This window comes from Crotalus tigris, unplaced genomic scaffold (assembly GCF_016545835.1).
Source record: "Crotalus tigris isolate CLP2741 ecotype Arizona unplaced genomic scaffold, ASM1654583v1 scf7180000024362.2655971311:6658466, whole genome shotgun sequence".
Lineage (NCBI taxonomy): Eukaryota > Metazoa > Chordata > Lepidosauria > Squamata > Viperidae > Crotalus > Crotalus tigris.
The window spans coordinates 2,682,009-2,698,148 of NW_024100530.1; the positions used below are offsets into that span (position 1 = coordinate 2,682,009).

Below are 16,140 nucleotides of genomic sequence, written 5' to 3' on the forward strand. Positions count from 1 at the left end.
ATGCAATCATCAACCACTGAAAATGTCCGGCACAAATTAGATGTATTTCTCTTCCCTTCTGTTGTATTCATCATACATTATGGGTCTCAATCATGTCCAGAATAGCAACTCCGGCAGATAGACAGAATTACTTATCAGAAAGTTTGTCGGAATTACAGTTGCTTTAGAAGACCACTGGTCACAGGCAAGTCCTCAACTCACAACAGTTCACTTAGCCACCGTTCAAAGTTACAAACAGCAATGAAAAAAGTGACTTAGGACCGTTTTTCACACTTATGACCATGGCAGCATCCCCAGGGTCACCTGATTTACATTCGGATGCTTGACAACTGACTCACATTTATGACGATTGCAGCGTCCTGGGGGGGGGTCATGGGATCCCCTTTTGCAACTTTCTGATAAGCGATGTCAATGAGGAAGTCAGATTCACTTAATCACCGAGTTACTAATTCAAACAACTGCAATGATTCACTTCACAAATGTGGCCAGAAAAGTTGTAAAATGGGGCAAAACTCACTTAACAAATGTCTCACACTTAGCAACAGAAATTCTGGGCTCCATTGTGGTCGTAAGGTCAGGATTACCTATATATTATTGTTGTTGTTAACCTGTTGGGATCACAATATTTTGCTGACGTTGAGTCTGCTGGGTTTGGCCCCTAATGTTCTGAATAGCTGGAGACCCCATTGATTAGAGAGAGGCCTTTTGCTAGGGACACCTGTGGTCCTCCAGATACAGCTCAATCCAACATTCACAGGCTCTAGCCCTGATAACTACCCAGGCACCATTCCTTAAAGCTAGGAGATTCCTAAAACTATCCCTGTCAATGACCTCTTGTGAGCCTCTTTTTCAAGTATAAAGCAAGCTTGGACGTCCAAACCTCGTTAATCTGTCTCCACTGAGCAGGACTGGAGGCTAAAGCATATAAGGAAAGGCTGCTGGAATTGGGTCTGTCTAGTTTAACGAAGAGAAGGACGAGGGGGGACATGATAGCAGTATCCCAATATCTCAGGGGCTGCCCCAAAGAAGAGGGAGTCAAGCTATTCTCCAAAGCACCCAAAGGCAAAGACAAGAAGCAACAGATGGAAACTAATCCAGGAGAGAAGCAACCTAGAACTAAGGAGAAATTGTTTGACAGTTAGAATAATTAAACCAGTGGAACAACCTGCCTCCAGAAGCGGTGAATGCTCCAACACTGGAAGTTTTTAAGAAGAGACTGGACAGCCATTTGTCCGAAATGGTATAGGGTTTCCTGACTGAGAAGGGGGTTGGACTAGATGACCCCCAAGGTCCCTTCCAACTTTATTATTATTATTATTATTATTATTATTATTATTATTATTATTATTATTATTATTATTATTCAATACCTGCAGATAGCAGAAAGCTGCCTGTGCAGGTAGGCAGACATAAAGGCAGTGAGCAAAACCACAGCTGTCTCTGAACTTCCCTTGAAACATCCTAAAAGCAAATTTTAAACATCTTCTGTGCATGCCTTCCTGTAGAAGAAGCAAAATACAACGGATGATCCCTGATTTTGCATAAAGACAATAGCTGGCTGGCACACTATCGGGCCTGTCTCAGCATTAGCAGCCAAATGCTTTTCCCTCACCAAGAGGAAAAGAAGGAGGAGGAGGAGAAGGATTAATTCTTGGCCTCCTTCCAGGCCCAGCATAGAGATGTTTATTCTGTCAGCTTAGAGGGTAAACGGCTGTTAAGAGCCAAATACTGTACAAACATACAATTGGAAGGCTGTTTGGCTTGAAATCACGGGACTGCAAGTATCTAAAGAGGAAGGAAAGAGCCCCTTTTTTAATGGATGTTGGAAGGCTAGCCAAGGGCAGGTAGTTGCAACCTGGGAAGACAAACTTTACGCTGGTGTAAGAAAACTCCCCTAAAGATTGAGCAGGAAGATGGTTGTAACAGGAGTTCTGACCTTGCAAATAAACATTGGAGTAGGATTCGTATATTAATGGAGAAAATTCTTAAAGTGAACATAAAAGATTAAACCAGAAACTTTCCTTCTGGGCCTAATGGAAAGAGAACTGGGAAAAAAATTTGAAACTCTGATTTTATATATGATGGCGGCAGCGAGGCTACTCTGTGCGCAAAGGTGGAAAGATGCCTCAATTCCCACCATGGACGAAGGGTTACAAAAGCGGATGGAATTAGCAGAGAGGGCCAAATTGCCTACCCCTGACCTGGGGAATACTGAACACACGGCACAATACAACAAGCGTAACCACAATAATCATGATTAAATTTGTCTACCACTCAACTCTCAACAACTCTGGGTACCTGTACAAGCACTGCAATGCAGAGCTCAGTCTTTAAACCCGGATTCAGGTCGCTGGGGGTCCTGGGACCAGTCCCACTTGCCGTCCTACCTCCCAGGGTTGTTGTGAATAAGAAATTGCAAAGCCAGCTCCGGGGGAAAATGCAAAATCCACGTGTCACGAGCCACTGAACCCTCTCCCTCAATAGCCACCCTCCCCCCTTCCAAGCCCAGGAATGACGCTTCCAGTTCCCACCAGCCCGAAGGACCCCGATTTCCCCCCCATGGACGCGAACCGCCCCCTACTTTGGGTGCATGCCAGCAACAGCCCCCCTCTTCCCGGAGAAGCTCCTCCAGGTGCCCTCCCACTCCCACCCGCGTCCCCATCAAGCCCCCCACTCACATTGACAGCCCGTCCTCTCCAGCAGCCCCGCGCGGCGCTTCCTGCGCAGCGATGCCGAGAAAAATCCGGCTGCCGACAGTTGGACTCCCCGCCTCCGGTCTCTTAGCAACAGCGCTTCCCGGAGGCTGCTGGGAATTGTAGTTTTTCTTTTTCTGCACCGTACTGGCTTAGAACGGTTCCAAATGGAGCCTTTCCAGGTATGCTGTGTTTCTTTCCCTATATCTCAGCCAGCGTTTGTTTTCTTTCTTTCTTTCTTTCTCTTTCTTTCTTTTCCTTTCCTTTCCTTTCACTCTCATCTATCTATCTATCTATCTATCTATCTATCTATCTATCTATCTATCTATCTATCTATCTATCTATCTATCCTCTTCATTTTGGTGCTCGTTAGTTTGCTAGAATATTGATTATGTGCCCTCAGTTTGTAGTTGTTGTTGACTAACTGTATTAGTGACTACCTAAATTTCCTCCATGAAGATTTGCCCCCAACTAGGTCTTTCTGGCCTTCCAAAACTGTAGAGATTTGTACCGTAACTGAATCCATTCCCCTGTCTGCTGTTTATCCTCTGTTTATCTTCCTCTTCCTTTTACCTTTCCTAGCATCAATGCCTTCTTCGGAAGAATTGAGCGGGGATTTAGGTAAATAAGAAAAAGGTCCACTGAAAACATCCCACTTATTCATTATTCATCCAGTGCTCAATGTCCTTCCATGCTTATTGATCTTGCACAATTACAGTGGTGTTTCGAAAGAGGGAAGGGCAGCCACGTTTTCTGTAGCTAAATGTAAAGTCGTTTAATCACCACTCCAAGAGGCTAATGGAGGACGTAGCAGGCATTTCTGGAGATGCAGAGAAGAAAAGATCTAGATCAGTGGATCTTTTTAATGCCACGACCCCCAACCGGTCGAAAGTTGAGGACTACTCAACCGGTCGTAAGTCGAGGACTACTCAGTAGTTTGTTGGGTTTATGTGAGTTGCCAAGATGGGAGAGGGGTTAAGGGAGAGGGACCGGACCGGGCTTTCCCTCTTGCTCCTGTCCTGTCTTCTTTGTGCCCCACAGAACTGATTCTGAGGTGCTCACTTTTCAGCATGCAGACTTCAAGAAGCTGTCTCCCAGGGCAGAGGAAGCTGAAGGGGCCAAAGCTGAAACATCCCTTGTGCTGAAGCAGCCCAAGAAAGCTAAGAAAAGAAAGTCGACTCAAGAGATTACCCCAGTCCCTCCCGCCACCCCGGGAAGTTCTTTGCCTCCAGAATCTGCAACTGCAGAGAGTTGAGTGGATAGAAGAGCCGTCCGAGCGTGAATCGGGGCGGGGGGGGGGGATTGGCAATATCCGGGATATTCGGTATTTCACTGTTATCACTTTCTGACGCACTGCATTTCAAGAGTCTGAAAATGAGGAGATAGCATTCTTTTAGTTTAAAGGATGCATAACTCTTAATTGAGACGTGTTAGCAGTTGACTAATTGTTGCTCTGCCAGGAGTCCCTCTGCAGAAAGACCAGCACAGAAAAATAAACATAAATGAGATTAAATCAATAAATGTTAAATAACTACTGATCAAAATAGTTAATAAGAATGTTATTTCCTTGGTCATTTGTAAATATGGAAGTCCCTCTCCAAAATCAATTAACTCTATTTCTATGAGGTACAGATACATCTTTTTTTTCTTTCATTCTGGAAAGAGATATACATAGATTAATAATAGAGATAGGCAGATAATAGATAGATAGATAGATAGATAGATAGATAGATAGATAGATAGATAGATAGATAGACAGACATATGGAAAGAGGATATAGATGATATATAATAGAGACATAGTTAAGATAGTTAATAGATAGATAGATAGATATAGACAGACAGATAGATATAGTGTTTTTCTAGTTGGTCTTCAATAGTAACAAATGTTACTTACACAGTGCAATCAGCTCCATAACCAGCATACCACAATGTATGTGATATTCTTTCAAGAAATGAATAAGCAGACGTCAAAAAGATAGTGTTACAGTGCTTGTTTGGACAACCAAGAACATTTTTATCAAACACCTTCTCCCATGGGAGAATGGGAATTCCAGTTCCAAAGTTCTTGTTCCTTATGCACTCAAAGTCTAAGGAAATGGAGTGCCATACAGGATGGATGGATGGATGGACGGATGAATTTTTCGTTAGAAGTTGTAAGCAGACTCTTTTGCAAGTTATGGTTTGCAAGGTATGTACCTATATAGGTTAGATAAGGATTCAGGGAACTGTACTTACTTCAGTTTCCACTTTAAAGAAAGGATTGATCTATCTGTCATCTCTCTCTCTCTCGTCTGTCAATCATCTCACAATCTCACCGTTTCTAGCCTGATGCCTTCACCACTACACCAAACCTGGGTCGCATTTGTCGTGTTTAAGGAGTATTGTAGCTGTCTTCACTAATAGACCCTTATACTTCAGAGGTTACCTGCTCGCCAGCATTCACATTGTCTCATTACTTCTAGAAAAGTCCCAGCGTTTGCGTCCTTTATATCAATACATTAACTATGACAACCCAGAGATGAACAGACCATTGGACAAGGAATATGACCTGCCCCAAATGGAGGCGCCTTCTACCCAAGGAAACAAGGCAGGCACCGTAGAACTGAGACTACCTCCATCAATAGGTAACAACCTGGAAACAAAGGAGGGTGGGGCCCAGCTTCTTTTCCAAGACCAACATGGGCTGGAATTGAAAAATAGGTTGGGCATAATTTGGCGCTGTGAGAGATTGGCTAAAACCTATTCTTGTTGCGATGCGAAGTCTACGTCCTCCTTTGTTTGAAAGTCTGAAGTTACGATGCATTTTTAAGTTTCTATGACGTGGAACTCAAAAAGCCACTTTGCCTTTTTTCTCATCTATCTAGGACAGAAATTACTGCATTCTGATCTCCGGTTCTCTGGGGCAGAAGGCAAGGAACCAAGGGGTCTACCAAGTGCCCCTTCCGTAGTGAAAACAGAGGTAGATAAGTCTACTCAAGTGGACATTGATAAGATGCTCAGCGTCTGTGCAGCTCATTTAGTCCCACCATTGTCACCCCAGAACAGATAATCGTATCTGATAGGAGGCCAAGCTCAAGAGATCAACAGTGCTTTTTTTCAGAGATGCTCCTTGAATCCGGTCAAGAGTGTAATTCATTTTTTGTTCATTACAAGCGGGTGTCAAAGTATAAGCATTTTGTCTTGTTTCTTGCGGTAAAATAGAGAGAAAAATGGGAACAGTCTAAATAGGAGTGGAATTGCTGCTATCTAAATACCAGTGCCCAACTGAATGTTAGAAAAGACAAGAGAAATACCGTCCGTTCCTCTCAAACCCCAGACCTTGTTGCTCCCACTGTAAATCAAGAACTGAAATCCGAAGCATAAGATATAGCTGTGGTACCTAAAAATAGCTTCAAAGTCACAAAAGAGAAGAAAACAATTAAGATTTTTTTCCCCTTAGGGAGCAGAGCAGCTGATCTGGTACATGGTTTTTATCTGTTCTTAGTTTCCATTGTAGACTATCATTTAAAAGAACACAACTGAGGCGTGCTTGTTAATGCTTTATCTTAACTTACAGGATTAAAACCCAGTAGGAAAACAACGTAAGAAAAATAAAATAACATTCAAGTAAACAAATGTTTCATTAAAAAGTTAAAAGTTGGTTGTTTTTCTTTTGAGTTCTGGCAATAAAATCTCCTCCACGGATCTTGCAGGATTAAAACGGGAGAAAGGCAAAGTTGACCAGAATTTGCTTCAATTCACTAAGCTGCTGTTTATCTTGGATTGTCTCCAACAAATGCCAAGCCCTACCAGGTTAGATTACAGTCAAGAGTAACTGGGGTATATTTTCAAGTCAGCTTCCCTCTCTTTTATTGTTCGCTTCATTAAACAGCCAAAAATTTCTCACCATCAAAGCTGGGCATGGGACATGGTTTTTGCACTGCCAAGTAATCAACATCGGTGAGATTGGCTAGCATGGAAAAAGACAGAAAAGAATATTGGAAAGAAAAAGCAGAGTCTTGTACAACCCTCCTATTAACAAGTGCGCCGATACGCACAAACAGCAACTGCATTCCATCTGGTGCTCTGGCAAATAAAACAAAGCAAACACACTGAAGAAGATGGTGCAAATTAGATAGTCACTTCCAAATTCAACCTGTTCATGCAAAAAGCAAGATTTGTGTGTGTGTGTGTGTGTGTGTGCGCGCATTCTTTTTTTAAGGGAAGGAATATAGGAATTTAATTCCAAATCCTCTCTGTCTCCACCCCCATCCTCATATATATATACCCCCATTTCACTTGCTTTTGCTTTGGGCTCCAATCATCTTTTTCCATTTCTACTTCCAAGACACAGACTGAGGAATGGTGGAAGGAATCTGGAGCATCTTCTAACCAATTAGCATCTAACTCATTCAATGCAACTGTCTCAGATCCATGCTTCAGTCTTTCAGTGGGGCTTACATGATGGGCTTCACGTAAGAGTTCAAAACACCCAAGTAATGAACATGATCTTTACCAGTTTATCCCTGAATTGTAGCAAAGTCTTGTGTTATCTACAAAGAGATCCCTGCATCTGTCCCTTCTGATCCTCTTAAGGACCAGATGTGCCTCACTGTATTCCTTTGCGGAAGCCCTTTCCCCCTCAAAGAGGCTGTAAAAAAATAACTTCAGATTCCTATTTTAAAAACAACGATCAGCCTCGCTCTCTACCACTACATGCCAATTATGTTCCACTTGCATTAATACAAGAGCCGGGCACAGAAGAGGTTTGCCTCCTCAAAAGTCTTGTTTTGGGGGACAGTGCTCTTACCTGCTGAGTGCAACTGGCAATTCAAGTTTTCCTAACAATACACAAGTTATTAAACTTAAGTAACCAAAGACACGTACGCCTGCAACATTTAAAATTCTCCCAGATTAAAAACCAAAGGCTCCCCCTTTACACACACACACACACACACACACACACACACACACACCCTTCCTCTTTTTTCCTGCTTCCATTCCACCCACCTACCCACCCACTTCCGTTTCCAATTGTTCCTCTTTTGCAGGAATACCTGCATTATAAGTTATTTCTCTGAAGCGCCTCACAGAGGTTCTGGTTGGCATCAGGCTCTTCGATCATCTCCTCCACCGTTTCCCATTCCCCAGACCTGCTGGATCTTTTAATAGCATCCACGACGCTTTGCATATAGAGACCATCTTCAAAGGAAGCTGCCATTGCCACCGGCTTGGGATCCCAGGTCCGCTGGTCTTCCTGATCCTGGAAGGAAAGACGGAGCGCTTGCACCAGGTAGACCATCCCTTTGAGGTACGGGAGAGGGATGTCTTTGAATTCTTTTTCGGAAAGCTCTGCGTGGATCTTCAGGGTGTCCTTCAGTAACAGCTCTTCCTGGGGAGCTGTGTTCTTCTGGCCGTATAAGTCCATCCCACGAGCAATAAGACGGCCAGCTGACCCGACAATCATGACCTCGTGAACAAAGGACCCAGGCATGTTGAAGTTCAGAGTCACCGTGCTGCAGATGCCTCCCGCCATCAGCATCTGGAAGAAACAGAAGTCGTCGCTGGTGACGTGGCGGATGCCGCTGATGGCCGAGTTCTGCTTGACAAAAGTTTTCAGCAGCCCGTGGACCTTCTCAGCCTTTTGGCTTGTGAGATGGGTGAGCAGGTCTATGATGTACGTCCCCATCGTGTGCAGGCCGCCCCCGCCCATCAGCTCATCGCAAATCCAGTTGTACTTCTGGCTAAGGAGGCTTCCCCAATACACACGCACGTCACAGACCAGGATGTTGCCGACATAGTGTTCGTCGATTAACTGTTTCATCCTGACAAAAGCTGGCAGGAAGCGCAGAGCGTTGCCCACGAGGCTCATGAGTTTGGGGTAATACCTGGCAGCCGTGACCATCTTGAAAGCATCGAGAGAGGTAGCAGCTTTCTCGCAGATTACATTCTTTCCAATTCCTGTAGACAAAGGGCAGCACTTTAATTCAGAGGTCAACAGGAATCTTTTTGCTCCACACCCCAAAGGAGGAGAAAAACAAAGGCTTCAAAAACGGAGCGGTTGCAACTAGCCAACTTCGTTTTTATTTTACTTTTACACATGACAATACACATTTCATTTATATTTTTTTCTCTATTCCTCCTAACATCTTTTTAGTACTTAAGAGGCTCCTAAACTGGTTGTGCCGATTCAACAGGAAGCAAGGTTGGTTATTTTTAGCAATTCATCCATGAAAAATGAACTTGTCTGCTTGTTTTTATAATACATGCTATAGCAGTGAGTTAGATTGATAGCAAGAAATGTGGCCATGAAGAATTTTTCAGGATATCTGAAGTTAGTTCATTCTATCATTTAAGGGTTAAGATGTTGTTGTAGTCTTTGTAGATTCCCAGTGCTCAGCCCAGCTACAGAAACATGCAGATTTATAATTTTATCCTTTAGAACTTCTCAGAACATGTAAAGTTAATTCAGTCCTACACAGAAGATGTCCCTTCTGTAAAAAAAAAAAAAAAAAAAGCATTTTTGTTCTGAAGGTCTGGGACATTACTTCAGTTTTATTTAAGAAGAATATAAATTATTAAGTAACCTTCCTGATTATAGTGCTGGATAGGCCAACCGCCAGAATAATGTTCGCAATTTGCAGGGATGAGGTTGCTGAAAAATACCCCGAGAAACAGCTATCGAATTGCACTATTTAGGCAACCCAGAGACAGTCTGAAAGACTTTGAAGACCTGGCTGTTCTCCCAGGCATTGGGCAGAAAATATTGCCAGACACAGCAAGGATGGAATGCTGAATTCATCTTGAGTAGGAGTACAAGCCTGCATTCAGAGAATTGCACTAGGAAGTCAGCAAAAGCCGACTCAAGCCAAGAATTAAAACAGCTTATATTGCTCCTGAAATATATAACTTTTGTATAAATGTAGGAAGCAAGCATCCTGAATACTCCTTCAACAGTCAACATAACTATTTTTTTGCTATGTTGACAAGGAAAAGACCATGCAACAATATTGTTACTGAAACTTAGAAAAGTTTCGCCTTGTATCAATCCTCATCAAAATAAATCCATACAGAAATACAGGCAGTCCTATTTTAGTGACTACCTTGTATAGCATTTGTTTATAGCTATGAGGATGAAAAAGTAATTTTGTGACCAAGCCTTACATTTACAACTTTTGCAGGTCTGTAAAGCAGAGGAAAGCTGTAGTAAGATTGAAAGCACAGTCAGTTTCACTTAGCCACCCTTTGCTTAATGATCTAGTTCACGGGTGTCAAACCCGCGACGTCACATGACAAGTCGTGACGTATCGCGACTTTTTTCCCATTGCCGACAATGGGGTAGGCGTGGTTTTGGTGTGACGCATCTGGCCTGCGGGCCGGCAGTTTGACACCCTGATCTAGTTGCCGGTCCCAGTTGTGGGCTGCTAAACAAGGACTACCTGTAGTTCGGGTTTAAACGAAGTAGGATAGTATTAACACTGGCTGGCTGTCAAAAATGGGAACAAAAACCTCTCTACTCCCAATACATTTTGGTTTAATAAATCCACCCTAGGAAAAGCAAACATGTTTATCAGAAAATTGAACCCATAAAAGCAAAAAACAACAACAACAAAACCCCCACTAAAAGGCAATCCAGAAATGAAACGTATCTGGGCACAAGCAATTGCCCTAGAGCAGGCATGTCAAACTGCTGGCCCGCGGGCCGGATGCATCATACTGAAACCGCGCCCATCCCATTGTCGACAATGGGGAAAAAGTCGTGACACGTTGCGTGATGTCACGAGTTTGACATGCCTGCCCTAGAGCCTAATAATTTACAAGCTCATATGTAAGAATCTGAGCCTCTGCAGGAAATGTTCTATGTATTAATTTTTTTCTCTGTGTTCCCCATAATCGATCTATCTGCAAGGGCCTGAGGTGGTGTAATCATTTCCCCCCCCCCCCATGGGAGATTCATGCGATCTGATCTTTTTGGAGTAACAATAATCTTCCACGTTTGTGGCTAGAAACAAACATCGGGCCTTTACTTTACCAACTGAAAATTCACCCAAGCATGAGGGTTTTTAACAAGAGAATTCCCAGTTCTCTGACACAATTTGTTCCAGGCTGAAATGTTCAATTTTCTGCTATTAATTACTCAACAACTGTGACCATCTTCCAGCTGGCGTCCACCCAAGAGAAAGCTGAATCTTATACAATGCCCAAAACTGGCTATGGGAAAAACACCATACCTAGAGCCTTCACAGCAATTTGTCGCGTGAGCGGTGGGGGAATGTTGATGCAAACCAGATCGACATCCTGGTGCAGCAAAACATCATCTGTTCGACTCGTGTAGAAGGAAATGTTCATTTCCTCAGCTAGTTGTTTGGCTTCCTCTTCCGTTTTGCCCCAAAGAGCCTCAATGGAGAAGCCTTCTGCTCTCAGCAAAGGAACCAGCACACGGGCTGAGCTCCCAGTCCCAAATACCCCGACACCGGGAAGCATTTTCATTTTTTGTGTTCCTTTCGCACTTCAGTCCCCCAGGGCAAAGCTCCCAAAGAGTATCTGATCTCTTCAGCATCTTTTTTCATCCATCGTGTCTACAAGAGGGGGGGGGGAGGGAAGAAAATGGATCATTCGCAAAGTTTTATTTGCTAGTTTTCTATTTAACATAAAGGGTCAACATCCAATTTTGATGAAGCTTCTCAATTTGACTGCCTTTCTATATACTTTTAAATATGAATCCTGCCCACGTGCAATACAGATAGTCCTCAAACCACAACCGAGCCCAAATTTATGTTGCTAAGTGAAAAGTTTCTTAAGTGACTTTTGCCCCATTTTATAACTTTCTCGCTGCATTGTTAAGTGAATCACTGCTGTTCTTAAATTAGTAACACTGTTAAGTGAACTTGGTTTCTCCATTTACTTAGCTTGTTCGAAGGTCAGAAAAGGGGATCACATGAGTCCAGGACAGTGCAACTGTCATAAATGTGAATAGTTGTCAAGCATCAAATGTAAATCATGTGACCATCTGGATGCTGCAACGTTCATAACTGTGAACAATGGTCATGGGTCACTTTTTCAGTGCTGTTGTAACATCAAAAGGTCACTAAATGAACTGATATAAGTCAAGGGCTACCTGTATGCACTGCCAGCATTTCCTTTAACGAATTCACATATGCATTGGATATTGTGTGAATGAAATTAGCACAGAGGCAGATAATCCTGCTAGTATAGATCTGTTCCCTTTCAGATTCTCACCCTCTCTTTTTGGACCCACAGAGAACAAACAAAGGTGGAGCTGTGTCTCAGCCCTGCATTAATGATATCTCAGGCCAACCTGCCAAAGGCTTTTACCCAGCACAGCTTCCTGTAGATACCAACAAAATGGGGAATGTGGAAGGATTAACATTGGCTAACAATGGCCACAGGGCTCTGAACTGACCCCTTCCACAAAACACGCTGCTTTGTAAAAGCTCTGTTCTCTCAAATAAGAGTGAAGCCACTGTCCTACTACTCCATGATCCAACCTAGAGAGACAGTGGCCAAGAAGGTAACAAAGAGAAGACCACTTGCTCCATCGATTAAATATCTACGACCAAAGCAAACTCCAATCAGACTTCAGACTGGAACGACTCAAGATCTTTATTATCAACATTTCAGACTGGCATAAAGCCTTACAGCCCTGTTTTAAAACAGGATTTGGCTCATTCAAAGATGCCTTGGACAGCAATCCCTGCAAACGGGGTGTGTGTGTGTGTCTTTAGGACCCCTGGCACTCAGGGGGTGCTTTGCGTTAAGGCACCCTAAGAAGCCCATGCGTAGCTTTGACCTAGGAAGCTCACCAAGGCGGCACAAAAGCCGTGGCTCAGAGGCAGGTCCTTCTTTAGATCCCACACCTGTAAATCACAGCATCAGCCCCTAAATACGTCTGTACTGAATCTCCTGGGTATACAAATGCACATCTACCCACGTAGGGACCAAGACACGTTTGGCCCAAAAGTCTAGACAGCGACATCTGTAGACGCACGGTCCCTACTCAAGGCATAAGGAGATACAGAGGGAGATGGGGCACAGACGTTACACGTATACACCCACCAATACGTGCACACGCATTCACACGGCCACCTGCCAAGTGAGCCCTCCCCCCCTCCCCACCCCTCTCCCTTTCCCCACGCCCACCTCGTGTCTGTCGGCGCTCCTTCCTCCCCTTCTCACGTGCGATTCGGCCGGCGACCGAGAAGAAGCGAAGGAGGGCCGCGGCGCCTCGCCGGGCTTCGCGCTGGCTCGCTCCCGACACCGGCGGCGGCGGCGGCGGCGCGCCCGGCCGGCCACCTCCTCCTCCCTCCGCGAGGGCGGAGCGCTTTGCGCGTGCGCTAATGCTCGGGGCGGGGCGGAACAAAGACCGGCGCGAGCTGCTTCTGCTCCCTCCCCCCTCCCTCTCTGTTTCTCTTAAAGGCGCCGCCGTCTGTTTCTCTTCAAGGGCTTTTGCTCCAGCGCTGGGATGGAGTCAAATTAGCGCGAGTTTAAGCACCTGGGGACGCCTGCTGCAAAAGCGGAGCGGTGTTATGCACCATAAGCTGCCCTTCTTTTGATTTGTATTATTGTGCTTTCCTTCTTTATTGTTTTAATAATAATAAGTTGGAAGGGACCTCGGAGGTCATCTAGTCCAACCCCCTGCTCAGGCAGGAAACCCTATACCATTTTGGACAAATGGCTGTCCAGTCTCTTCTTATTGCTTTGCTGTTATGTTTAGGTTTTTTTTATTATTTTTCCCGTTTTATTGCTCCGTGTTGCCCAGAGTAGCCCTCTCCCATGGGTGGCAAATACATTTAACAAATAAATAAGTACATCAATAAGCTATCCTTAATTTCTTTAACTCGCTTTTGTTTATTCCTTTGAATAAGGGTTTGCATAGCAGGGCTTTTGAAAAAGGTACGGTGCAAAATATACTGAAGAGAAGGGGGGAAAAAAGCAACAGGACTGCAGTGATGACACGGTCAAAGAGCAATGGATATCCAACACAGATTCAAGTGAATCAAAAGGGAAGCGGACATGTTGGATGCTGACCACTTTGCTTTGATCCAGGCCATTGAGTTTTATATAATACATATTGGTTAAAATAAGCCATGGCTTAACACAGCGCATGAACCCAATTGCTACTCTGCTTTTAGCTCATTTTTCTCTGCTAACTTGTGGAAGCTGGATAATTCCTGTTGATTAATACCTTTCCAAGCAAATTAGCAGTAAGTCTTTTAGCTCTGCAAAGGGCTGTTCTTAGGCTCTGCATATATGGAGCACAGCACAATGTACAGATTAAGTATGTGCCATCAAGTGATTCTTAATGACCACATTAAGATTGGGATCCCAGAATCAAAGATGCCCCCTGGGTCAAAGGTCAGGACCTCTCGGTCATAGGTTGAGACCTAGCATCTAACAAAATGATTTTGTTATTTCTTCTTTTTGTGAGTGTGTTGTATTGTTTTGTGTTATTGACTTTTGCATGTCTTTCAGAGTCACATATGTGAAATGGATGGCTACATAAATTAATGAATAATAAACTTACCTAATTGCAACGCCAGCAGATTCTGATGCTCCCAGGCCAACTCCTTCAGTTCCCGGAGAAGAAAATATCAGTTTCAGTTTTTCTCCAGAGTAGAATTTAGAGTTGCATACAAAAAAACTGAAGAACAAAGAAGACAATATCAAAAGGGAGATGAAACAGGAAAGAGACATCATTGTTTTCCTCATTAGATGGTGTTTCTACAATATTATTGACCAAACAAACAAGCCTTAACAAACCACATTCAGACTAAATGCAAAATCAGAACCCAGGAAGTATAACCTAATCCACCCAGACAGGCTTTCCGCACCCCACTGCTGCTTCAAAGCTTTTTAACTAGAAAAATCAGGAATCAACTTATCTAAGCCATCATGTCTGTTTTCCACATAGCTATTGCAACTTGTAAAACACAGTTAATGGCTTAGAACAGGGGACTCCACATCCTATAAGCCAGTGGGCATATTTGCAATTGAATGTTATAATCTAGTCTTAAAAAATAGTCATCATGTTTCATGTGGCTGATGGGATAGAATGTGCATCTGCAGCAGCCAAGGGGAAGGATTGGTCCATCTCAAAAGCCTTCCCAGAAAGAGTCCCAAATTAAAAGACTGCACAGTACCAATCTGGAAGGAGGGTGGAAGAGTTTCAGGGTAACCACACTCTAGAACCTCATAGGATACCTGTATACCCCTAACAATCTGCATCTTCATTTTAATGATCACTTATGACCACGGCAGCAGTCCCATGATCAAAATTGGAATGCTTGGCAACTGATTTGTCTTTATGATGGTTGCACCTTTTGTGATCTTTTGACAAGCAAAGTCAGAAACTGGAAAAGATAAATTCAATATTTCCATAGCAAAATAAAATCAAGAGCTGCTTGGCAAGAAAATGGTGGGGAAGATGCAAACAAAACACAAAAATACAGAAGGGGCTTGAATTTTAGGTACGGAGGACCCAACGTGTAGTGGGGCAATTTATTGCAAGAGAGGTCATCTCCATCAACCCCCACCCCACAAAGCTGGCTAATGGGATATGCAGTCCACAGCATCTCCTACACTCTGTGTGTGTGTGTGTGCATAAAATCATAATTTTATTTTTTTATTAAATGTTCAGATTTCCTTTAAGCAATGAGTATTTTGAGGGGGGCAACCTGTTTAATTTTTTTGTTCTCTGTTGCAAGAAGGGATGTTCTTTATAACACCCTTACCCTAGAGGTGGCTGATGGGATTTGTAATCCAAAACATCCCCAGTATAAATCCAAGTGATCTCTCAGTCCTCCAATCCCCTTTGCAAAGATGATAGAGATAATTTAAAACCAGCGCCTTTGCAGGGCTGGGGTGGAGAAGGCAGCCTCCAACCGAAGAAAAGCTAAAGCCACCCCGTGCAAAAGGGGCGACCGCCGGCTGGCTGGCGGATGGGATTTGTAGTCTAGAGAGAGGGTCCCCGGGCAGGGCGAAGAGTCCCCAGGTGGGGCGAAGGTTGGAGGAGAAGGCATTACACGCTCGCACAGACCGCGTGCCAGCCTCTAATCGCCCTCACCTGTGCGGCTGCGGCACACCTGCCCTTGATGAGCCGCCTCGCGCTGCTTCCCGCCGTCTCCATGGCAACCGCTCCGCGAGCCGGCTCGGACCCCTGCCGAGGTGAGACGCGCGCGCCTTTCCCGCCAAGCGCTTCTCCGACCGCCTCCCTGCCCTTCTCCATACCCACCTCGACAGCGATTGGCTGCTTTGGAAACCCATTCCTCGGATTGGCTGAGCGGCCGAGGGGCGGGAGCAATTTAAAAAGCCGGCGGGCTCCTCACGCTGAGGCAAAAGAGCGAGTGCGCTGCGAAAGCAGTAGACGCCGCTCCAACGCTGTCTCTTGTTCCTTAAAGAGACGATGCTGCGGGGCCGGGGAGAGCAAAAAGTCTCTCCCCACTGCG

The 16,140-nt window shown here is 44.3% G+C and overlaps 2 protein-coding genes across 5 annotated transcripts in view; one reads left to right on the top strand and one right to left on the bottom strand.

Annotated features, from left to right (window-relative positions):
- The first annotated feature begins 2,682 nt into the window (after positions 1 to 2,682).
- CUNH16orf86 (chromosome unknown C16orf86 homolog) lies at positions 2,683 to 6,675 on the top strand. The gene is made up of 4 exons (XM_039327455.1): positions 2,683 to 2,875; positions 3,763 to 3,943; positions 5,158 to 5,319; positions 5,560 to 6,675. The coding sequence occupies exons 1-4, from the start codon at positions 2,861 to 2,863 to the stop codon at positions 5,742 to 5,744; spliced, it is 543 nt and encodes a 180-aa protein (XP_039183389.1). The 5' UTR covers positions 2,683 to 2,860; the 3' UTR covers positions 5,745 to 6,675.
- GFOD2 (glucose-fructose oxidoreductase domain containing 2) overlaps positions 6,222 to 16,140 on the bottom strand; it is a 31,052-nt gene continuing 21,133 nt past the window's right edge. For 2 of the 4 annotated variants that reach the window (XM_039327451.1, XM_039327450.1), the window contains exons 2-4: positions 14,220 to 14,336; positions 10,906 to 11,253; positions 6,222 to 8,635 (exon numbers count right to left, since the gene is read on the bottom strand). In XM_039327451.1, the coding sequence (XP_039183385.1) occupies positions 7,737 to 8,635; positions 10,906 to 11,164 (1,158 nt within the window). In that variant the 5' untranslated portion in view covers positions 11,165 to 11,253; positions 14,220 to 14,336 and the 3' untranslated portion in view covers positions 6,222 to 7,736. Of the gene's footprint in view, positions 8,636 to 10,905; positions 11,254 to 12,835; positions 13,009 to 14,219; positions 14,337 to 16,140 lie in introns of those variants that run through there. The other 2 variants (XM_039327449.1, XM_039327448.1) reach the window with 2 other exon arrangements.